Source organism: Cetorhinus maximus, chromosome 12 (assembly GCF_964194155.1).
Source record: "Cetorhinus maximus chromosome 12, sCetMax3.hap1.1, whole genome shotgun sequence".
NCBI classification, from domain to species: Eukaryota; Metazoa; Chordata; class Chondrichthyes; order Lamniformes; family Cetorhinidae; genus Cetorhinus; species Cetorhinus maximus.
In genome coordinates, this window is record NC_135890.1 from 15721752 (window position 1) to 15746951 (window position 25200).

A 25200-nucleotide genomic window follows, 5' to 3' on the forward strand; every position below is an offset into this window, starting at 1 on the left:
AGAATGTATCTGGTGTTACTTTAATTTCTGTACAGATTTCTATTAAATACTGCATTAGTTTCCATTTTTCCTCTCTCTTTCCTGTACTCTCCATGTCTGGCCATCTCTCGCTCTCTCGCACTCTCGCTCTCTCGCACTCTCCCTCTCTCGCACTCTCGCTCTCTCGCTCGCTCTCTCTCTCTCTCTCTCTCTTTCCCCATCTCTCTGACCCTTTCTCCTCACCCCTGTCCCTCGTTCTTCCTTCTGTAAGAACTTAAGTAATAGTAGGCTATTTGATCTCTCAAGCCTTCTCCGTCATTCAGTTAGTTCATGGCTGACTGCGGCCTTCACTCCACTTTCCTGCCTTGCTCCCATAGCCCATGACTTCCTTGTCAATCAAAAATTGGCCTTGGATAGATTCAATGACCCAACCTCCACTGCTCTCTGGGGTAGACTATTCCAAACACTAAACCTTTTGAGAGATGAAATTAATTCCCTCTGTCTTCAATGGGAGACCCATTATTTGAAAACTGAGCCCCCAGTTCTAGATTCTCCATGAGAGGAACATCCTCTCAACATCTACCCTGTCAAGCCTCCTCAGAATATTATATGTTCCAATAAGATCACCTCTCATTCTTCCAAACTCAAATGAATAAAGGCCAAACCTGGTCAACTTTTCCTCATAAGACAAACAGATCATCCCATGAATCAGCCTAGGGACCCTTCTCTGAACTGCTTCAAATGCTTCCCCTCCCTGCGTAGGTGGGGGAGAAAGGGTCAGAGATAGAAGGAGAGACATCCCAGCCTGCCTTTTGTTCACCCCCCCACCCACAGCCCCTCCATTTATCCCCTCTGTGGCCCCTCTTTCTCTCCCCCCCACTCCCCCAACCCCTGCACCGCCCCCCCCCCCTTCCCCACGGCCTCTCTTTTCTCCTCTTCCCACCACCCCACCGTTGCCCAGGCCCCTACTGTTTTCCCCACCCACAAGCCCTCCTTTCACCATCCCCATGACATCCCCCCCCCCTTCCCTCTCCCGCGGGCCCCTCCTGTCTCCCACCCGCCCCCACCCCTGGGCTCCTCCTGTTCTCCACCTCCAACCCCATTCTACCAAGCCCTCTTGTTCTCCCCCCCGCCCCCATTCCGCGCCCCTCTTCCCCACCGGGCCCCTACTGTTCCCCACCTCCACCCCGGGCACCTCCTCCCCACCCACCCTCCCCCCGGCCCCTTCTCTGTTCTCCCCCACCCGTCTCCTCTCTTCTCTCTTCCACTGCCCCCCCCCCCCCTCTCCCGGGACTCTCCAGTTCGGGACTTTTTCCCCTGCCTCAACTCCGCTGGGCCCTTCCCCCCGGGGGCTTCCCCTTACCTGCCGGGCCACTCCTCCCTTCCCCCCACCCCTCTCTCTTTCTCTCTCCGTACCCCCCCCCCTTCTCCTTTTAATGCAACAGATTGGAAGGACACATGACTTTAAGGCAATAAGTTTCTACAAAAGGGAGGTTGTAGATTAGGTCTTTTCAAGGCAGAATTTCATAACCGTCTTGAAGAGACGTGCATTGTTACATAAAAATACCTGGGCATAAGGAAAATGACCTGAGTTTTTATCCATTTGAACCTTTAAATTTTCTATGTTTCAAATATACAGTTGCTCACCTGCTGCATGTTCTTCCAAAATAACAGTTTTGGTTCATTTTGGGAAACATTGGTTAGCTTAACTTTTTAATGTTTAACATCAAGAATAATTATTTTGAAAATGAAAATACACCTTTGAGCAATTTTGGAGAATGGTTCACTTTTAAAGCCATGATTTCAGCTGAGCTGATGAACAGAAACCATTCAGGCTTCACTCTTGCAGTTCATGACATCATCAGAGAGTCTCAATCGCATTACTGCTTTGTAATTCACTCAGGGGTATCCATTATCCTCAGTGTAATTTTATTTGCCAGCAAATAATGATTGTGACTGGCTTGGGTAATGGTACTGCCTTTTTCTTTGACTGAGGTCACTTGAAATTCCTTGGAGTTTCATTAAAAAGCTGGGCTGATTTGTAGATTGTTGTTTGAGTTTGATATTGTGCTGAGCTTTATTTTTTTTTTAAATCAGCCGAGTTGAGCCTGCAAAGGGAATAGGATCTTTTAATTTGTTTTCTAAGTTTGTGAATAGCTATCATTTCAAAAATAATTGAATGATATGCAGGCTGTTTATGCCTGCTAGACAAGTGTGTCAGTGAATATGATTACCAGGAAGTCCATATGAGAGAGGTCCAATCTGCTGACCTAGATCCTGTCTGTTTGCTGTTGTGATTTCTGAGTAATCTTCAGCCCTCAAGAAGAAAAGCTATCATTTCGCACATCATTTCGCACGTCAATGTCATATTTATCTTTAATTGGCATCCCTTGATTAGCTAAGTGATTCAAAATCACTGCTCTTTCCACAGCCAAAATCATTGCTCATCAAGTTAACCTTGATTGGACAGGACAGCTTAATGTAGGGGCTAATAAGCTATTTTTACTCCCTCTTTTAACTCCTTTAGTGCCAGATTTATTCCTGTGTTCTACAAAAATGTAATTCTTACAACTAATGTGCGCCAAAATAAATTCTGTGAATCAATTTGATGTCATGCAACCCCGCCTCACCCCAAACCCTTTTGTTCCAGAAGTTGCTGTTGACAGATTCCATTATTAACATGCCACACTGGAGGTAATGGTTAGTCTTTTTTCTGCTATCCATGGCTTCATTTCATTCCAAAACATTTACATGAAATGTTTAATGTTCACTTCTTCATTGGGGGAAACTGGCTTTGAGGCATAGTTGAACCTGACAATGTGAGGGACCTGAATTGACATTAGTCAGGCTCATTTTGCACCGTTTAGCCAACTGTTTCAGTTTATTCAAAAATCCTATTACTCTGGAGCAGTGACATCATTGATACAACATTGAAATTCCCATTTCAACTACTTGAAAAGAAAGGTTTCAGCAGGTGAAAACAAAATTGGAGGGAGAGTTGTCTTCAGGCCCACTTGTCTTGCTGCTCATGACTGGTTCAGAGTAGCATTAGCTAAGGCCTGGTAAAAGGTCAGTTACTGATTGCAATTTGGATAGAATAGCTTGTTTTTTTAAAAAAGGGTTTGTGCGTTTTTAAAAAAACACTTCAGTTATGGGCAGATTAAAAAAAAACAAAGTAGCATATTGGAAATCCATGTGGGTTTCCCCAATTCTTCAGCTCATAAGGGCAGAGAGTAGCTGAGTTATAGATACCAGTAAGATCACACAGTCAGATCCTGGTTTAGGGTGAGATAGATGCTCATAGCTGCCAGGGAATGGGGCCGGGCAATCGGCCACCATATCTGGAGTAGGGAGGCTAAAATAAGCCAGGGCCCCCTTAACTGCTTGCTATTCGGAGTTGGTTCTAAGACAGACTGTAGACATATTCTGGTATCTGCTTAACACCTGTTTATTAATACTACATCTAAACAAGTTAGAGCAGGCACATAGCTCTTAGGTATGATTTCAACCTCTCTCTCTCTCTCTATCTCTCGAGTCTAACCCATCAGCGATATATCATCATCCACATCATACATCAGGTGACGACAAGATCAAGATTCTGTTCATTCCGTAGCACCAAAGGAGTTCCCTTGTTTGCCAACACTCATGAAACTGCCACATGAAAAACAGATGAGAGGTTAATTTTCTGACACTGTTTTGCCATGCTACGGTGTGTGAGTGCAGGAGCAAAATGGACCTATTTGTAACCCCAATTTCTTGAATTGTGTTACTTATGGTTTATATGAATGTTACTGATTTTTTTAAAAAATAAAAACGAGTCTCAAACTGGTGAATTCCAGCTTATTCTTATTGCCCCTTCACTTTTGAATTGAAATATAAGAGAGAGGGGGCTCTTGTGGCTTAGGCGGTAGCACCCCTGTCTCTGAGCTATCATGCTCCAGATTTGAGTCCTACTTCAGGACTTGCTGGCTACAGAGAACCCAGCCACTGGTGCAGATAAGCCAGCATGTATCAGTGTTGGCTGCCAGCCTGGATAAATAGGAGGTGGTAGGTGCGGTTAGTGACAGGAACGGCATTTGTTTGTCAATAAATTTTTAAAAATCCACCAAATCCAAAAATTTTAGTTGGTGTGAATGGAGGCAGATAACGATAATCGAGGCAGATAAGGGTAATCGAGCAGCACTGTGGCAACCCTGTGTTGCATGGGGAAAAATTTGAATTGAAACATAAGCTTTAAATTATGGAGTCTTCTGTCCAGCCACACATTAAAACCCAGAAGAGAATGACTTAAATGTAAAATCGTAACTTTTTAATATTTGAACCATCTGTTCTGGAACATGTCAATTTGTTTACCCTTCTACGCAAAATTAGCACGGGGGATGCTTCTAGACCAAGATGGCCAAACTGTGGCTCTTTTACACGAAGTGCGGTTCACGGAAGGACGACACAGAAAGCTGGCAGCATGTCACGAGCAGTTTCTAAGGGAATGAGAGAGGAAGGGGCTCTATGCAAGATTTGATGCCATAGTTTCAAACAGAGATATTAAAAGCTGCTAAAACTGAGGAGAAAATTTAGACTTAGAAACTGTAATATATGTACTTCATGGTTATGGTCATTGGAAGTTGAGAAAAAACTTGAATATAAATATATACATTAGTAAGCATTCTTGAATGCATATACTTTTTGTACTATTTGCACTTATAATTTTGTTAAATATATTTCCTCACATCAGTGTGTACAATAGTAATAAAAATATGTTTGTAAAGGTTGTCTGTGTCTTGAGACTTTAGAATGTTTGAAGATGATTGGATGCAGCTTTTAAGGTTCAGAAAGTTTGGCCACCTCAGTTCTAGACTGTTTCAGTTAATATTGCAGTTCAAAAATGCAGACTGCTTCATAAAGCCAGACAAATAGATACATGTTGGCAATGTTATTAAATAACAGTTAGTTAGGGCAGCAATCATTTACTGATTTGCTGAATACCCTGGTGTTAGAGTTGATCTTCAGACAACTTTTCTTAATGTAAACAAGACAGTAGCAGCAACTACACATATGCATCAAACTCCATAACTGAAGAAGAGCTCCCTCCTAGAGGTACTAGAGTACACTGGTTTATACAGATCATGTGATCTTACAACACTGGATTATTTTTAAAGCTACAGTCCTACATTTCCCAAAACTATAATTACTACACCCGGAATTACTCATTTTTCTTGAATCCTTTTAAATTCCCTGCATTGCAAGGACTCTAAGAAAATTTAACAGTAAAAAAAGTTCCTTTGGAACTGCGACATGCTCATCAATTTCTTGTAAAGGCAAACGACTAAGGCATCGTCATTAACAATGGTTTGTGGCCTGAGACAATTGTAAAATGGCAGCTGTGTACGTACTGGTGAAATTTCTTGACACCAAAGATGAGGGACAGGCCTTTTCCTATCTGCAAGTAGCCCTTTTCCGCTATGGTGAGCGTTCTTGATATGTAACCTATTGGCCGTTCCATGTTGTCCATCTGATGAGAGAGTACTGCTCCCACTCCATAGGGAGATGGGTCACATGTCAGCACCAACTCTCTCGTCTGGTCATAATGCACTAATAGATTGAATCAGTGCAACAATCGTTTCACCTTTATGAAAGCTGCTTTCTGGGGCGCCTCCCAAGACCAATGTTGGTTCTTTTTGAGTAGAGAATGCAGGGGACCAGCACTGTAAACGAATTGGGTAAGAACCAGCCATAATAGTTGATCATTCCTAGGAGTGATTTGAGTTCTTTATGGCCCCCACTTTCTCCTCAACCGGTTGGAGGCCCTGTGAATCTACCCGGTGACCCAAATAGGTTACCTCCGTCGCTTGGAACGTGCACTTTTCTTTATTTAAACACCTTTGGCTTGTAAGAAACATTTTAAGACTTCTAAGTCTGCCAAATGCTCTTTTTCAGTGAATCCTGTCATCAATACATCGTCTAAATAGACTACAACCTGGGGCAGTTTCTGCAGTAAGCTTTCCATTGTTCTCTGAAAGATGGCACAAGTGGAAGCGACACCGAAGGCAATCGTGCATATTGGTACAGCCTTTTGTGGGTATTAATTGTGACAAATTCCCGGGAGGCATTATCCAACTCTAGTTGTTGATAAGTATGACTCGTCAAGCTTTGTGTACATTGTCCCTCCTGCCAGTGTGGCATAGAGGTCTTTGAATTTTGGAATTGGGTGCCTGTCTAGCTTAGCTACTTTATTAAGCGTCAGTTTGTAGTCTCCACAAATTCGGACGCTTTGGTCGGGTTTAAGGATGGGGACTGTGTGTGCTACCCATTCTGAGAACTGAACAGGTTATATAACGCCCAGTTTCTCTAGTCTGTTCAGTTCAATGTCGACTTTTTCTCACAGGGCATATGGCACCAGTCTTGCGTTCATGAAGCAAGGGGTTGCTTCCAGATCCACCTGAATCTTGGCCTGCAAGCCCTGGATTTTCCCCAGTTCATCCTTAAAGACAGTGGCGTAATTACTCTGGTAGCCCACTTGCTCTCAACTGGAAAATTTTAGCCCATTCTTACTCAATCTCCTTTAACCAATTTCGCCCCAGGAGGCATGGCCCTTCACCAGATCCCACCATCAAGGGTAGCTTTGCCAATTGGCTTCCATAATGGGCAGTTACTCTGCTTATGCCTTTTACTTGAATGCCTTCACCCATATATGTGTTTAGCTTGGCGGCTGCTTCTTCTAAACTTAATTGATGTTCACCATTATTCAAATATCTGAAGGTATGTTCCCCAGTTACTGTAGTGGATGCTCCCGTGTCCACTTCCATTCTAACAGGTTTGCCATTTACTTTCACTATCATAAATTTTGGTTCTGTCTTTCCAACTTTCAGATTAAACAAGTTAAATGTCTGAATTTGTTGTTTCAGGCTCTTCTACGTTATAGATTTCATTGGACTGCTTCTTTTGTTTACAAGCTTGCTTGAATCTTTCCTTGCGCTGCCTCATATGCCCATTTCTGTGACAATAGTAGCATTGGATTTTTTTAAACTACCAATCACTAAAAGACAGTTTCCACCTCTATTAAAATTATTCTTCAATTTTACTGCTGAGTTATTTTTCTTTATTCTTCAGCTAGCGGGAGCTGTTGCCTGCTTCTCGGCAGAGTCTTGCTTTTTCTCTCCTCTTTTAGCTGAGGTTTCCCACCCTATGTGGAGAATGGCGCCGTTTTCTGTGCGCCTTATCTTGCTTTTGAATCTATTACTGCGCTTTCCATGGCCAATGCTATCTCCTAGCACCTTCTTGAAATCCAGATTCACTTTGGACAATAATCTTTTATGAAGAGTGTCCTTTTTCACACCACACACTAAACGATCTCTGAGCATGTCATTCAGAGTTGTACCATACTCACAATGTTCTGTTTCCTGCTTCACCTTTGCCATGTAGCATGCAATTGTCTCACCCAATTCGCTCTATTTCACAAATTAAACCTGATGCTCTAAATTGTGACTGAGGGCTTGGGTTGAAAGTGACCCTTCATGAGCTCCACCAATTCATCAAACTTCTTCAAATCTGGGGCACTGGGTGACGTCAAAATTCGAATCAAGCTGTAGGTTTTGCTCCCACAGTACTCAAGAGGATTGCTTGCCTCTTCTCTTCCCCCGTAATCTCGTTTGCCTGAAAAAAGAACTTGAGGCGTTCTATGTATTGAGACCAATTGTCTGTAGCTGGTTCAAAAAGATCAATTCTCCCAAATTGTGGCATTTTGAGAGGAGATAATTTCTTCAATTCTAATTAAGTTTGCTACTTGGAATCACTGGGCGAGGTACAGTGCCAGTTTCTTTCCAACTTGATTTCTTTTGTTCAATCCTGTTTTAGCCTCATCGCCAGTTTGTGGTTGGATGGCAGAATTGCACAATTAGTGATAGAGCTGATCTGCAGACACTTCTTGGGTGGAAACATTGTTTATTTACAATATACTCAGCAGCAACTACACGTGTGCTTTCAACTCTACCTCTGCACTGACTGCTGAGGCAGCTTGCGCGACTCTCCTATTGGTTACTACAGATCTTCCTTACAAGTATTATTCTTAAAGGTACATTGCACACTAAATGAAACCTTAATTACTACAGTACCTCAGCTGAGTTCTCCTTTGTTTGTGTGTATTTGGGCAATTCATGTTGGATTTACTTTGATGGGACTGATATCATGCAAGTTCTTTGACTGCACTTGACCCTGGAGGAACTCCAGTTTAATGCAGCCACTGGCACTGCTAATAGCTCTGACTGATTTCATCAAAGCTTTTTATGAATGAGCTATTATTATAATACATCAACAGAAAAGATGCCAACACCTGATTGACATCACAGCAACCAAATAAAATGTTGGGTTACCTCAGCATTTAATTGAGTGAGGGAAATTTGCAGTAGGCTACAGGGACCAAACTTTGTCGAGTTGTTGTAATTTGCATTCCTCCATTGACTGATTGATTGTTTGGCTGCATCTTAAGTTTATGTCAGGTGAAAAGGTCCAAGCATGAAAATGGTTAAATATAATGATACCTTTTTTTGTGTGTGTGTGTGTGTGTGTGTGCATAACCATTTGGGGTCAAAACGCTTGTTTAACAGGGAATTGTAGCAGTTTATAAAAGCGCAAGATATTGCATAACATTAAAAAAAAGTTTCAAAATAACTCGCTTTTTGAAATTCTTTTGAAATTGTAGAGCAACTGTTGAATATGTTTACATTTATAATAAAGTATGTATATCGGTGCAGAATACTAAATATTGTCAATTTTGATTGTGTATTGAGGGTGAATATTGCATGTTCTCACTTAGTCGGGGACTTGAAAATTAGAGTTTTAGGTGAAACTCAAACACAGTCTCGTTAGTTAAGGCCAATTTGGCATATTGTGAGCAAATTGCCCTACAGAATACTGGTAGTTGAAGACTTATGAGCTTACCTGAAATTCGTCTCCTTGCTATTTAATATGCTAACATGTGTACTGAAATAGCAGGAGAAATTGCAGATTAACACAAGAACCTGCATAGCAATTTCAGAACTTAAGAATTTTTCTTCTGCGTTACCAAATGATTTTAACCGTTGGAAAGGCCATCGTGCAGAAGCTCTAAGAGTGGAGAAACTCCATCCTGTTCCGTATATGTCCAACTGAGTTGATCTGTCCGTTAAAACCTTTTTCTAGTACTACTTTCCAGAGCATGTGAAATTATTCTGCTTTATTATTGCCAAAAAAAAATCCATCCTCTTCCATTATTGTTGAGCTGCATATGGAAAGAACAAGATTATGTAATGTGGTGATGGCGCAGATATAGTGAGCAGTTTTAGCCTGAAATCTCCTAAAAGGTACAAGGCCCCTATGATTTTCCCATTTCTGTATCTTGCTAAGTTAGATCTAAACTTAAAAGAATAATGACTACTACACCTAAAAGAGAGTAATCACCCTGTTTTTAATGGTACTCGAGGGAGGTGCACGAATTGATAACAATCTGACTGCAATATTTGTCAGAGTGCTCGACATCCTTCCTGTACAAGCAATGTAATTGATATTGACCAATAGAACTTGCAATTACTGGTAGTCACAAGCATGTATATGGAATTGTCATCTATTACAATAGACTTAGCAAATAAGACACAATTAATCTTTGCTGCTAAATAAAGGTTATAAATAAAAATACTAGCCCTAACTATATCTAAAAATTATTACCAGAGTGAGTATCTTTTAATCAACCTCCAGCTGTCTGGGAATCTTGATGCAGTCGGTCAAATTTGATTTACTTCAGGATCAGTGTTATGCACATATTAGTCAAACCAGAAAAAGTGAATTTCTGTCCTGCTGAAGTGAACAATATTCTGATAACTTGCTAATATTATTAAATGAAACATACAGCAGTATGCAGACACACTTATTGAAACTGCAGTCCATGTTCCCCTCAATACATTAACACTACCTCAATTGTACTGCTTCTTCTCGATGGAGTCTCATTTTCCTTTAGAACTCTGCAAATGTATGCTTAATATAGTACTACCCTGTCCACCTTTGCCTTTTTTCCCAACTTATTCAAATAAAAGATTGAAATTCTGCAGCATTTCTGAATTCAGTGGACTGAATTATATGATCCACATATGATCAGTGCAACAGACTGCTTTTCATTTATTCGACTGTATACATACAATATTGGAAACCACCCTTTGAAGTGCGAAGTAATTGAAAGTATGGTCCACTGTTTGTGAAAGTAATACAAGAATGAATTGTTTTAGATAGGGTTCCTTGAAAATTTTCAGCCATGTAAGATGAGGAAAATATTGAAACGTTTTCAAGATTTCTGTCAAAAAACAGGCTATTGATGATTAACATTATTTATACATAAATTGTACAGCTGCTTTAGGTAAGAAGCAGTTGTACGGTAGACTGCAAATATCCAAAAGTTGCTCTCCAAATTGTCCTGCTGCGCAATTGGCTTTGTGAAAGTGACATCTCGTTCATCACCATTTAAAAGCATTGAAAGACATGAAATTGCTGCATTTGCATGGTAAATACGAGCTAAACTCTATAGCAAGTTCAGTCTTGTTGAGTTCATTGTAAATACCCTGTTAATGACCTATCAGTGTTAATTACTGCCAATCAACCTCTCTGACACTGAAAATTAATTATTACGAGTATAAGTTTTTTAATTGTTTTTCATTTAAAAAATGCTGCCTTAAATTTTACTCTTTCTTCCTTTTCCTTTGTCTTTTCTCTCTCTCTCTCTCTCTCTCTCTCTCTCTCAATTCAATCTTTCTTTCCCTCCCTTTACTTCCAATTCTGTGCCTGATTTGTCATTGACTTCACACTCTTTAATTCGCTATCCTTCTCCATCCTTCTGCTGTTTATTTCCCAATCTTTAAATCTCATTGATTAACGAGATACCCCATTGGTTGCCCTGTTCACTTAGGTCCCAGATGTTCTGTTTCCCTTGCGATCAGCTCACATGTTCAGCAGTGTTGTAGGTAAAATTATTTTAAGTTGCAACTTGCAGGGGTAAGTATAACTCAGGACAGATGCCACTAGATGTCCTCCTGCAGCAAAATCTGATCCATTGCACTCATCATTCTCAGCCCTGTGATTTTGTCCACAGTATTTTGTATCAAGTGTGCTGCACTGTTGAAGAAAATTGAACTTCAGCATCTTTCTATATGAAGCAATAAACCAGTGTACCTCTGCCCTGTGATTATTGGAAGATGGTTACAGGAATGACTGAGAAGATGAATCACATTTTTACAGTTAATACTGGTGCGTGTGCATTGTTCATCCTTTGTCACCCACGCACAAGAGCAATAAAACAATTAACAATTATCAAATATATATTATGCATACTTGCTCACTTCAGACTGTTTTAACAGGAATGTTGTGTGCGAAGTTAAATCCTTCCTTAGGCAACTTGGCAAATTTGTCCAACAGTATGACCATGAAACTGAAGTCTCCAGACTTGCATTATATTTTGCTCTTGTGAATCTCTGCAAATGTTTACATATAATTCATTACACACTATTTTCATGCACTAAATTAACAAGTTTGAAGACTTGCCACAAAGAAACCCCTCCTCCCAACTGAAGAAGTGTCAAGCCTCCACCACTGTGAAGGTGCCATTGGAGTAATAGCTATGGGTGACTACCCCTCAAACAACTCTCCACCCCGACTTCCCTGTCAAAAAATTCTTGTTCTTAGATTGCTACCTTCCTATCGTGGCACAGCTCATACTTTCAATTATATGTACAAATTTTCAGAGACACCAATTGCCTCCCACAACATTTTTGTGAAGTATGTTAGAAATCAAGTGTGACACCCGAACCATACAATAACATCAACTTGCAGTTTTATCGTGCACTTAGCACAATATGACATCCCAAGACACTTCATAAGGGCGTAATTGGACCAAAAAAATGACGCTGAGTCAAAGAAGCAGATAATAGGACAGGTGACTGAAGCTTTGTCACAAAGGTAGATTTCAAGGAATGACTTAAAGAAGAGAGAGGCAGAGAGGTCTCTTGAGGGAATTCCAGAGCGTGAGCAACTTGAGGGCCGCAATTTTGTTATGAAGGAAGTGGGAAATGCACATGAAACCATAGTTGGAGGAACGCAGGATTATTCAAGCTTTGTAGGACCAGTGAAGTTCACAGAGATAGAGAGGAGCAAGGCCATGGAGAATAATCCATAATTCCTACTCCTTGCTGAGCAGACAACAATGATGTAGCTATAGATTTATTTCAGTATTCAAGTCTTCCTCAGATATTCAGAATTCAGAATAATGTGTGCCCTATTCAAGTGCTGTTTCAAAAGATCTACATCTTTAGTCCCCAGCACGAGAGTCCCAACAATAGCGTACAATTCAAGATCTTCCCAAAAGATAACAATTTCTCTGCATTGACTTGAGGGAAATGAATTGAAGTTGAAATGCTTCCTCTGGGTTATTTGTTGTGTACACTGCTCACTATAGGAAGCAGTGGGCAAGTGTCAGTGTTGGAACAAATAAGAAAGAGAACATCCATCATTAAAAAGTCAGTGGGTTTTGTGTTTTCAAACGGTGCTTCTTTTGAAATGATGCCACATCTCTTAATTGATGCTGATAATGAAATATACAGGAAAAAGTTTCCATCAATACTAAATTTATATGGGCTCCAGAAACATATATAAAACATCTCTCTATAACAGTAAATATCACTCATTAGACCCCTTCTGTTCTGATACAGAAAAAAAAGTATAAGTACAGGTCGAGTATCCTTTTCCCATTAATCTGAAAACCGAACGCATCCAAAAACTGTACTTTTTTTTGAACCTCTAGCGTGGGAAGTCTCTGACCTGAGCCAACACAGTCTGAGCCGACATGAGCTTTGTCAACCGCACCCGATCTTTAGCATGAGAAGCCTAGTTATTTATCTACAGTTAGCCTTGTGAACCCGCTCCTACAAGCGGAATTGCAGATGCGCCTTAGCTGGGAACTTATTACAGGTACCCTGTATTCAGTGGTTCATCTTCCTTTTCAAGCCATTTTCTTCACTTTAGACTATCGCTAGCCTAGGATTCAGCCATTGTAATGCAAGTAGGCTGAGGCCTATATGCGGTATCTGAAAACCAAAAATATCTGAACTCAGAAACTCAGTCGGCCCCGAGTGTTTTGGATAAAGGATACTCGACCTGTAGTACAAAATCGCATTCTTCAACAGGATGTTTTGTATTTTGGCTTCTTTTAAAGAAACAATTTAAAAGCAGGTTGAGAGCGATTGCTGAGCCTGACAGTGTAACAGTACAGGATTAACAATCACACCACCCTGGGAATAAAATCTACATCTTTACCTTTGCTAAGCTTGCTGGCTTTGCACTATGGGGCTCTGTATCATCTCTATCTGAAACATAATATTTTACTGATTGAAGAGTCGTACGGATTCGAAACGTTAACTCTGTCTTCCTCTCCACAGATGCTGAGATGTCAGACCTGCTGAGTTTTTCCAACTATTTTTGTTTTTGTTTCAGATTTCCAGCATCCGCAGTATTTTGCTTTTATCATAGTATTTTACAGCACAGAAACAGGCCATTCAGCCCATCAGATCCAAGACATTGTTTATTTTACACATGAACCTCCTCCCAGGCTTCTACATTTAACCTCATCAAGATTTTTTTTCCATTCTTTTCTCCTTCATGTATGATTAGCTTATGTTTAAATACATCAATGCTATGTGGCAGCAAGTTCCACGTTCTGACCACTCCCTGGACAAAAGTTTCTCCTGAATTCCTTATTTGATTTATCAGTAATTATCTTTTATTTAAGTTTTGGCCTCACCTGTAAGTGGAAACATTTTTTCTGTCTGCCGTATTAAACCCTTTCATCATCTTAATGACCTCTATCACTTCACTCATTAATGTTTTTTTTCTGGAAAAAAGAGCTCTAGTCATTGTACATTGAAAAGAGAGCCCAATAAAGTTCCACAAAATAAATTGTTTAATTTTTTTTACAAGAATGTGATTGTCATGAATTGCCTCTTAACCCCAGTTGCAAAGACCATGACTTTGAGTATGCTAAATATTTTTAATTCAGTCACATATTGTTATCTTGTTCTTTCTACAAGTTAGTTGACTCCCCTGCCCACCATTGATTGAATACCAGCAGCAGCAGGGTGAGGCCGATAAGTGGGCACTAAGTGCATTATTCAGGGCAGAGGTGGGAAGGCTGTGGGGTCCCCACCTACCAGCTCCTGCCAGATTTAATGCCCACCCTCTCCTCCAAAGTAGCCTCGGGGGAGGAAAGTAAATGCCACCCCAAAACTCGTATCAAGGCTAACTGCTCTAGCTCGTTGTTTTCTGGAACCTTGAGGTTGTAGAACTCCTTGCTTGCTTTTCTCTGTGCTTCCACTTGCACTCTCACAGTAGTTAAAATTGAAATTTTTCTTCACACAATCAGTGCTTCCTCGTTAACATCATTCATTTTTGTTCTCCAACTTGGCTGAACCCTTGTACTATGGGCCTTGCCACCTTTGTTTTTCTTCTGCTTCTGCACAGGCTTGATGAGAATTATTTTTACGATCTTCATGGAGAACGATAACTTTAAAAAGAGACATTAATATCCCAGTGACCAACACGAAGGAACGGCACAAGAAGATATTGGGCCTGAACTTCGTGGTGTGGCAATCAGAGTTGGATTGCCACTCTGTTCCTAGTTTCATATCTGGAAATCCAGCCACTCCTTTCTTGCCCAATCTGCCGACTCAGGCCAGATGACAACTGTCTAGTGCAGCGCATTCCTGAGGCGTTATTCCAAGGGCTGGAGAGTTAGGGGTAAGGAAGCCATGCCCCCTTCTTTATGGCACTAGTTGCTGTAAAGCAGTTAAGTTATGGGCTGCAAACTGGCGGTACAGAGAACCATGAGCAAACTTGTCATCACAATCTCTTGATATGCATCAGTGCTTCAAGATTCTGTCCCTGTCTTGCTCCATGTTACTACACGCAAAAGTGGTGGTGCTTCCGTAAGGTGAATAGAAAAGCACTTTGGCTCACTCTATCCACTAACATCAATGAAAGATGTCACCCTTACCCAAGTGACAATAATGTTTGAGCCATTTTGAGGCTTGTGTCATTTATATTTATCACTGTTTTTCACTTGATATATGATTACAGCTGCTGAGTTAAGAATTTACTTTGGCAGCCATCTCCAGTTCTGCTTAAGCTGCTGGCAGTTTAAATTTGATCACTGGCTTGAAAATAAGGATGGCTGAATCAGATATGCGTTTGCAATGCTAATCATATGATCTTATTCCAAACAGTTTTTCGTATCTAAAAAAAATCTCAGAACCAAACAAGAGTTAAAACTTGAGTGCCTTATCTGTAGCTTCAACAATAATTGGAGAGTCTAAAGAAGTTGGGATTGTTCTCCTTAGACCAGAAAATTAAGGGAAGATTCAATAAAGTTGCTCAGCATTGAGTGTTTTGATGGAATAAACAGAAAGAAACTGTTCCACTAGCAGGAGAATCGGCAACTAAAGGTCAAGATAATTGGCAAAAGAACCAGAGGAGAGATGAGAGATTTTGCTTTCAACAAGTTATGATCTAGAATTAAAGAATGGTATGAACAAATTTAATAGAAACTTTCAAAAAGGAATTTGATAAAGACTGATTGGGGGGAAAGACTTAAGGCAAGTGGGACTAATTGGCACGATGAACTGAATGGCCTCCTACTTTGCTGTGTGATCCTGTGCATGACATGATAGAGACATTGGTCTGAGGTTCTTAATGGCTCACAGGGCCTTTACCAGTTTTCAAAATGCCTGTGATCCTTGCACAATGCCAGATATTGGGGAGCTGACATTACTGAGCATATTTTGAACAAATCAAGTCGCCAGTGAAATGGTCCAAAGTGTTTGATCTGCTCACATCTGCTGGCGAGGCCAGCTGCTTCAATTTTTTTATATCTTGATGCAGTCCAACTGCTTTGACATGATGAATTATCTAGTAAGCTTAGGATAAGATACTTGAGAATCCAAGCATTTCAGTATTTTGCACCCTTTTGTTACTACAGTTGGAACTTATTCAACAATTTCGGAGAAACTGGTGGGCAATGTGACATGATAGCGTATGTTCAGTTTTGTGGACTCATTTCTGAGTATTTGTATGGTTCCCCAAGTTTTCTTGCTGCTGTTAGTTTTATGCTGTTTGTTTGTGCTTGCAGTAATTAGTTTGTCACCTATTAATGTATCAACTGCTAAAGATTTGTCTGGAAGCATTCTGTGTAATCAACATACAGCTCTTTAGTTTCATTGAATTTCGCTCATGCAGAGGGGTATATTCCTTTTTTTGTCAACTTTCTGTATCAATTCTCCAGAACCATCCTCGCTCTCAGGTTTACAAGTTAAATTTTAGCTGTACCCCGGTCTACTGAGAAACCTTCTCAATCTGCCCACTTAATAAGAAAACAGTGATTTAAAAACAGGTAGTCGTATTGATCTTAATCATGGTAAGTCTGTGTTGCGAGTCTGAGACTGAATCTTAAACCATTTTCTTGCATTGATTGGTCATGTTGCTGGAATACCAAATCAGGGTTGAAGCCACTTCACAAGTGGCTGTCATTGATTGAGTTGAGAGGCTTGGGGTCATATTTAAGGAGCAGTTAACATGCTCCTGCACATGCTTGATGACGATTACATAAATGTATGTCTTTTTTATCATTATTAAGTTTAAAGATCCAGCCACTTTCACAAGCCAGGTAGAAGGTAAATTTGTAATTTAAGTGGTTAGAATTGAAGGGTGGGTCGATTGCTTTGGGGTGGCAGGGGTGCTGTAGGTTGATCGGTGGAGGTGATCAGTGGGGTTGGGTGATCAAGGGGCTCGGGTGGTTAGTGGGGGTTGTGTTCGGATGGTTGGGGCATGGGTGGTCAGTGGGGGAGGTCGGGTGACCATTGGGGGCATGGGATTTGGGTGGTCAGTGGAGGGGGGCGTCAGGTGTTTATGGGTGTCTCAGGGGAGGTGGGGGGCAGTGCTATAGGTACCCAGGAATTAGAAGTGGTTTTCATTATTCTAACTTTTCCTGGGTAACTATTCTTATAAGGCAGTTGGAAACATCTGAAGTTTGCGATTTATATCATATTTACGATGGTTCGATTGCAGGGAAATTGCCCGATGGAAGTTTGAACTTTCTGGGCAATTGCCATGCAGTCCTTACCTAGGGACTTTGTTCCCCAGTGCATCTCTGGGGTAGCCCCCAGTTAGGAAGCCCTGGAACTCTGAAGTCACGAGCTTTTATGTTTTAATACTTTGAATGTAACTAACAAACTGAAATCAATATCAAAACATTACTTAATAGGCAACTAGTACACTAAACTACAGAAAAGATATTTCTCATTAACTTTTTAACACAACTCTGGGGGGTATGTAGGAAAGTGATGTTGAGGCCACAATCAGATCAGCTATGATCTTATTGAATGGTGGGGCAGGCTTGAGGGGTGGGGTGGGGGGAGATCTATTCAAATGGCCTATTCCTCCCAATCGATGAAAACTCTCACCCTGTATATACATTACACCTCACTCTTAGCAGCAATGTAGTCTTGTGTTTTAAGTCCCAAGCTGCTCCTATCTTTAACTGGAACCCTTCTCTTGCCCCACAAAGGTGAATCTTCCAGTGTCCTTTTAAAACAAAGCTTCTCCACTCCATCTTCTGAGTATAATTGAATGGACTTTCTTTCAGTAGTAAGACACCCTCTAGCAACTTCTTGGTCCTTAGTTCTCCATGAGCATTGTTTCTTTGAAAGGGGGATCCATCCTCACCAGCACAGTGATGGTACCCCAAAGGCAGTCCTTTTTTCCTGCTTGGCATAACAGCAGCTTTTGTGGGTCGTCTTCCCCAAATCTCTGTGGCTGACTGGTACTGAGAGTCTGGACGCAGCAATACCAGCTGCCTCCTGCTTTGTGTCCAGGTGTTAAAACTTGCACCTTACTTTCAATAAGTATTGACCTGGGCCCCTATCCACATGGCAACTAGGTCACCTGGGCTTGCCTCTGGGGAAATTTAGCATGAGGCCTCATAGGCTTGGCCATGGGCAAACTTTGTGGAAGGTCACATGCCCCTCCCTGAACTACTTCACAGACAGTTTAAAATATAACCATCTATATTATGAAGTCCAGCATTTGTACCAAATTGTAATCGTTTATAGTTTATTTTAGTACCTATGAATTTTTCACATCCTTGTACAAGGGACAAGATGTGATATAAATAAACAGGTACAAAGCAGTGCAGCAGGAGGGATACAAGTTCAGCAAGGGTTACTTTTTCTTGGCCTCTAACTGCAAAGACTTGAATTATTTTTCTGAGTACGACAAGTGCAAAAAGGAAGGAAGCAAATCAAGATTTTGAGGAATACTACAAAAAGCAGGATTAATTCACTTCTTCTACAATCTGTGTAACTCATGGCAGTTGTTATAACTCAAGTAGGGGGAACACCTGACTTGCTGGTGATGCGTTTGAGTCCCAAGACTTCTCATTTGTCATTCACCTTTTGCCTGCCTTGACATCATGGGGTGATAAGTTCAATTTGATGAGATAGGAAAACTGATCTAGACCAGCTCGCCATATTTGAATTATAACAGCTGCTAGCCCATTGTGGAGTCGCATGGACAAGAGTAGGCAGATCTATTGCCCATACTGATTCAGCTTTCCAGATGGGAAATGTCATTGTGGGTGAGGAAAATTAGGGAGGAATCTATATTACCATTCTTCCGATATGGGAAGAAACTTTGCAGGGTCAGAATAATGAATATTGTCGATTACAACGCAAGCAACCATATAAAAATAATTGTTTGATTTTTTTTGCTCAGTGTGACAAATCAGGCACTCATTATTAACATAGGCAGACACATTGAAGAATTGGTATGTCCCAGAGAGGGAGTGTATAGGAGTCTTCAGAGGCTGCATTGTCTATTCACAAGGAGATGTCTGGGCTGTCATGCAATGAAACAAAATCAAACACCGTATTGCAAGAATGACACATCCATCATGCATCTGTCAGCTTTTCACTTCACACTGCTTACTATCTTTATGGATCTCGAGAAATCTCTTTTGCCCAGTGGCCCAAGTTCTATTTTCCCCAGAGTCACAATGTCTGACAAACAGTACCTGAAATGTGTCTCATCTGAATCTCCGCACTGCACAAGACTTTTTTCCCCCCATAAACAGGCCACACGAGGAAAAGATTAAAGTTAAACAGGATTGCCAAATCTCCTTCATGCTATATGAAGTGTATTGTGCTTTCTCAGTTTTTTAAAATCAAAAACGTGAACCTTGAATGACTTATCCTGCAGTTAGGAAAACCAATTCTTCTGTGATAAAGTATCTGATGCAGTAAATGTTGGTGAGTTTCCAGCCAACAATAGATCTGCAGCATTCAAGCAATAACTGCTGGATCAGTTTCTACATTTTCCTTTTGGTATGGGGAATGTCCTGAAAAAGATGGTGCAGTCAGACTGCACTCATTGGATTTAATGTTCAGGCATAAATGTTTCTAAAGTAATTAATATTTTGGCTACTATTAGAATGGTGGAAGGGTATTATTCCGCAAATTCTTCAGAATGAGGTTATTGTTGAGTATGCTTCTTGTATATATTTATTCTCATAAGATAAGGGATTGCTCTTTGGCGATCTGTGCCCCTTGGTATTGTTTTCCATGGCATTAGTAATTGTGCATTGTATTTGTCACCTTTTGGATTATTTTTGTGCTGCTAGGAAGTGTTTCACATTCTATGAGTATGGCTGTCCTTCCAGTGTTGTTTCAATGCCCCAATGCCAGGCATGATAAAGGGGTTAAATGCTTAACTTCAAAGTTGTGTGTGTCTTGCTTGACATCATGTAAGTTGTCTGTGCTGTTTACAATGCATGTTGAAAACTGCAGTAAAGTAAACATTTGTTAAAGAAAAGGAAGGTGTAATTCATTGAGTTAACTAAGAACTGTTGTTTTGGCGGACTGAAGTTTGAAGCTGATTCCAGATTTCCTGACTGGCTCCTGCTCTCTTGACCTGAACGTTTGGTCTTAGTGACTTGACTTATTACAGTTCTTTGAATTTTTTCAATGTCTTGAAGCAATAATTATATCAGGAACTGGGGAAGAAGGTTTATTGGGCAAAAAATGAAAACAAATTCATTTCTAGGGTTTCCTCTCTTTGATTAAAAACATAAGGCACTTCATATAATTTCTATTGAAATTTGGCACTGTTTTGATGCATTGGTAAACTCTAGTTCTGGAAGGAGTTATCAAGTTCTAACTGATCACAGCATGGCTTATTTCAGACATTCTGACTCTCTAATTTCTCTCAGTAACGAGCTTTGTTCTATGTAATAAAATATTCATGCTAAAATGAGTTTTAGACTAATTATCTCCAGCAACATTCATTTGTGCAATAATTTTCTGTTAGCTGGTAAGTTGATTGCTGATTCAGTGCTACAAGCAGTCCAGTCTGGCTCAGTACCTGCATGTAATCCTATATTTCGGATGGTTGGCTACACGCATCCAGACTTAATTCTCATTACTGCTGAGACAGATTTGTGAAGAAAATGTAGCAAGCTGGGGAGAAAAAAAATGTTAGAAAATCCTGTGTAATGAGAACATTTCTAACCTTCCAAGTTTTCACTACAGGGAAGCCCGTAGGAGCAATCAGTTTTTTTTTTCCAACATTAAAACCATTCATTTCATGAATAATTATGAAATTGTTATGGTAAGTTTTGTGGCTGAGAGGTACAAGTTCATGAAGGCCATCTCAACTGCAACCAGTGGCATAATTAAGAGGACTTGTTTGAAGGAAATGATGAAAGGTTTATTCATTCAGTCAATAAATGAACTCCTTGTAGTTGTTGAGTCACTCCTTTCTGTTTCTTCCCTCAGTTTTCTCTCGCTATTCCCACCTGTCCTGTCAGCATTTACTGCCTTACTGGGGTGGAAAATGTGGGCACATCAACCTATCAATTTTTGTGATATTTGAGGCTTGAAAGTGAATGTTGCCAAACTATTTGGCTGGGCAATACTTCATGCTGTACTGATGCAACCCTCACGGATCAGGGATTTTTGAATATCTATCAGCAATGGAAGACCTGTCCATTTCTGCCTACCCCTAATGCAGAGGGCATGGGGCCAATCTAGTGTCGCCCAAGCTGAGCTTAGCTAACTCAATACAGAAAGAGGATCAGACCTGGGACCTTCATGGTCAGTATGACCCAGTTGCTCTTCAGGCCATCAGTAGCCCATGGTTATTTTATTTTATGTGGAAAAATTGTGGTTACTGCATGTCGGTCAACCTGATTAAAAGTCTTTTGCAGGGAAACTGTGCAATTGATGTAACTGTGAAGTCTGTGTCTTTAATAGTGTTTGTGGAGTGAGTAGTTTGTGGCCGGGCTTTTCTGCCAAAAGTGCTTTGAAAAAAGGAGATAGGTCTGTTCCGTGTGATCTGTGTCATTGAATATTATTCAAAATACGCCTTCCAGATTCTTCCACTTTAATATGTAAAAGAAACTAAATCCATTCTTTGACAACATGCACACGTTGTTTGAGCATACGTGGGGGGGTGGAAGGGATGGCACAAGGCTTTGGCTCAAAGCAGAACAGAATATATGATGCATTCTTGGCATTGATAGTGTTAACTAGAGTGGCCTTGTTTTGCAATAATCACTTTATCTTGGAGAGGACAGAAGAATAGTGTCATTTTTAATATTGGCAGGATGTGATAGATTTTGTGTTTCACTGGATTGTGATTACATTGTTTTTATTTAATTTACCTGAGCACCAGCTGAATAAATTGCTGTTGCACTTACAACAATGATAAGTTGATCAAAGGTCAAAATTGGATAATATTGAAAACAGGATAAAGTTGAATATTTTAAAGGCATAGATCCTTTATAAACAAGGGGGTGAAGGGCTATCGGTAGTAGGAGGGAGGTTGCAATCACATCAGCCATGATCTTATTGCATGGCGGAGCAGGTTTGAGGTGCCAAGTGGCCTACTCCTCCTAATTTGTATGTTCGCATTCAGAAGGAAAATAGAGTTGAAAATAGAGGGAAAATAGACTGTTGGTGTATTTTCTCCCACTGTTGAATTCTAAATATATTGCTTCAAGCACTATTTATGGAAGGTCTTTTTGGCAATTTCTTCCTTTCCCATTTAAAATATTTTCCTCCTTCTGTATTATAATCTTTTCCCTTACTTTTTTTTCTTTCCCATATACCCGCCTATTTTGCCTTATTCTTTAAGCCACTTAACTGATATTTGTTAACCTGGTCATAAATAACCGTCACCAAAATCAAATACTGAATGAACACATGCCCTAAACATCATTAACAAATTATTTCTGTGGGTCTCACTCTAACTTTCATATTTCATAGCTCCTGGGCTTGGAAAATTTCTTTTTATTCTCATTTCTTACTGTAATTCTCTATTCTGAACACCCTGACTCAACCTGGGGTATGGTTCTACAGGCGCTGGCAGCCCACCATTACCTTTATAAACCGACTATTTTTAACGGTACTGGCATGTTTCCTGACTGGTGATGGCGGGTGGCATTGCAGAGCGATGCATCGTATCGTAGAATAAATATGCACATGCACTTTCCAGCAGGTTCGCTGGATAGCAATCAGAATCAAGAAGCCCTGGCTGATTTCCTTCCTAAAAGCACAGAGATATTAAAGCCTATGGTAGTGCCAGCCATCTCCTGATTGAAGGCAAGCAACAAAACACTTCCTGGTCGATGTGACCAAGCACCAAATCATGTAGGGTAATTACCAACTTATTCATCAGGGAAGCCCAGTGTGATTTTGTTTGCACCCCATAATGTAGCATTGTGATTATACAATGGAAACTATAGTGCCAAGATATGGTTCCCTCTCCTGTCTTCTCTGTATCAGCTTTTCTCCAGTCCCTGCTGAAGCACTGTTAATCTGCAATTGCAACAGCAATTCCAATTTAACTGCAAGGAGCCTCTGATAAGAACTACTTTTCTGCAGCCTCTCATCTGTTATAATGAGACTATATCACATATTGTTTGGCTGCTGTGTTAGTGAGGGACTGTTTTATTTTGGCAAAGAAAGGCTTTTATCAGGACTACTCATTTCCACTTTTATTAATTGATCCCAGATCTGATACAAAGGGATAAATTGTTTCTAAATTAGATATTCTTGACTGAGGTAAAGTAAGAACACTAATATTCTCAAGGCTGCAATATAATCTGACTCAGCTATGTTACTAGACAATACAAGCTTCCTTGCTATCTTAGTGTCTACTGACGTCACAACTGGTTTTGCCACTGGCATGGAGCAATTTGCACTTTGCACTGACACTCAACTGGCATTGTAAATCCACAGTCAGGATTTGACCTGATTAAAACAAAAGTTGGCTCATATTCAGTTTGCCATTGCCTGAAGTTTTGATTTTGCATCTTCTTCTTAAGCAGTCCCTCAGGATCGAGGATGACTTGCTTCCATTGGATTCTGAGATGGCTGATAAGTCCAGTGTGCAATCTGCAGACTGTCCCACATGGGGGCAGGTGGTGCTTGGAGGGTCAGGTTGATGAGTTGTTTGCAGGTTTGCCCTTTCTCTTGTACCTCGACTTTGCCTCTGCGTGTTCCTGAATGAACCTTCTCCATTTTGGCTGGTCATAAATCAGGGACTGCTTTGAGTTGGCGGGCATGTTTGTCCTTTTCAGGGATGCTCGAGGACGTCCTTTTCAGGGATGCTTGAGGACATCCCTGAGCTGTTTTTGTTGTCCTCCTTGGAGTTCAATAGCTATGTGACTTTGCTTCATCTGACCTTATGCTGAACCCCTGTTCGAGAACATTATGACTTCCATGAGAACTGTTGACCACTGCCTTGATGCACTTAAAATGTGATTTATGATGTGGTTTACTATTTTGTCCCTCAAAAGCTATTCAGTATCATGCAAATGACAACATTGGGAATTGCATATATCAGGAGCACTCCTGAGTGGTGCAGCTAAGCATAAAATTTACTCCTCGTTTGATTTCTGGATGTGAAATTAGCCAAGCTTTTGTTAGTTTTCTTCATATTAGTGAAGGTCGATTTTTGCGTTTCCAGCAGTTGGTCCTGATGGAACGGCCATCATGAGGCTCCGCTGCTAGTGCTCCAATCATACCCAATACGGATCCAACAACAGTTTTTCTCCCTGCCTCTGCGGGTATTTGTCTTTGGCCCTTTCCTATTGGTATGTTGCTGATCCGCTACATCATTTCTGCACAAGTGACTAGTTCCCACATGTATTTTGATGATACCTTGGTTTAGCTCGCCGCCATGTGTTTGATCCTATGGCTGATATCAGGTTGATTGACATTAATTTGTAGATGAGTCAAAATTTCCCCCATCTGACTGTTGGGATAACAAGCCATTATTTTCAACCCCCCTCCCATGTTGTTACTTGAGCCTGCTTCCCAACCAGTAACTTAACTAAACCATGCCAAACCTTGTTGCTCTTACAATTCAAGATATGCACTTTAAACCCACATCCTATCCATAACCAATACCACAATGCCACCTGCGCAACAATTCTCTTTCACCACTTCATCCCTGGGGTGCCACTGAAGTCTTTACCCATGCTTTCATCCCCACTAGACTCTAATAGCTCCTCTGCTCCCTCCCTTTACTCCCCATAAATTCTCGTTTGTTCAAAACTCTTACCCATATTTTGCCTGACATCAAGTCCATTACTCAGATCTTTGCTGATTCACATTAGCTCCCTGTCCATAACATATTTAATTCAAAACCTTTGTTTTACCTTCACATTCTTTCACAAAATCGTCCTTACCCATTTCATCAGTCAGCCTCTTTTTTTGCACGTTATTTCTTAAAGATATTTACTCTTCTTTTCCCACTTCAGACCAAAATCATGTAACAGAGGTTCTGTGAAGGATAGCATCTACTCTTTAGATAACCCAGGTACATTGCAGATGAAAAGAATCCATCAGATACTATTTCTAATTATTGAGCTCTTTGCTGTTGTTATTTCATAATGAGGCCTACTATTCTGCTGAGAAACATTGAATACTCAATGAGAGTTTGAATCCCCCTCTTCTCCCCCCCCCCCCCCCACCTCCCTCGAATTATGATTTTTTTTTGCTTTGAAACTCAGGGATGTAAAGGGAGACAACAACAATAAATGAAAGTCATGTGATATTAAAAAAGGGTTCAAGGATTTTCCAGAGTATTTCAAAATTGGATTAAAAA

General features: G+C 40.6%; 1 protein-coding gene across 2 annotated transcripts in view; it reads left to right on the top strand.

The window, feature by feature from the left end:
• The window catches only part of exoc4 (exocyst complex component 4), a 509047-nt gene that overhangs the window by 158873 nt on the left and 324974 nt on the right, over positions 1 to 25200 (top strand). The window contains exon 9 of one of the 2 annotated variants that reach the window (XM_078553056.1): positions 5914 to 6405. The exons of the other annotated variant lie outside the window; for it this stretch is intronic. Within the exon in view, the coding sequence (XP_078409182.1) occupies positions 5914 to 5945 (32 nt within the window). The 3' untranslated portion in view covers positions 5946 to 6405. Of the gene's footprint in view, positions 1 to 5913; positions 6406 to 25200 lie in introns of those variants that run through there. 2 annotated transcript variants of the gene reach the window in all.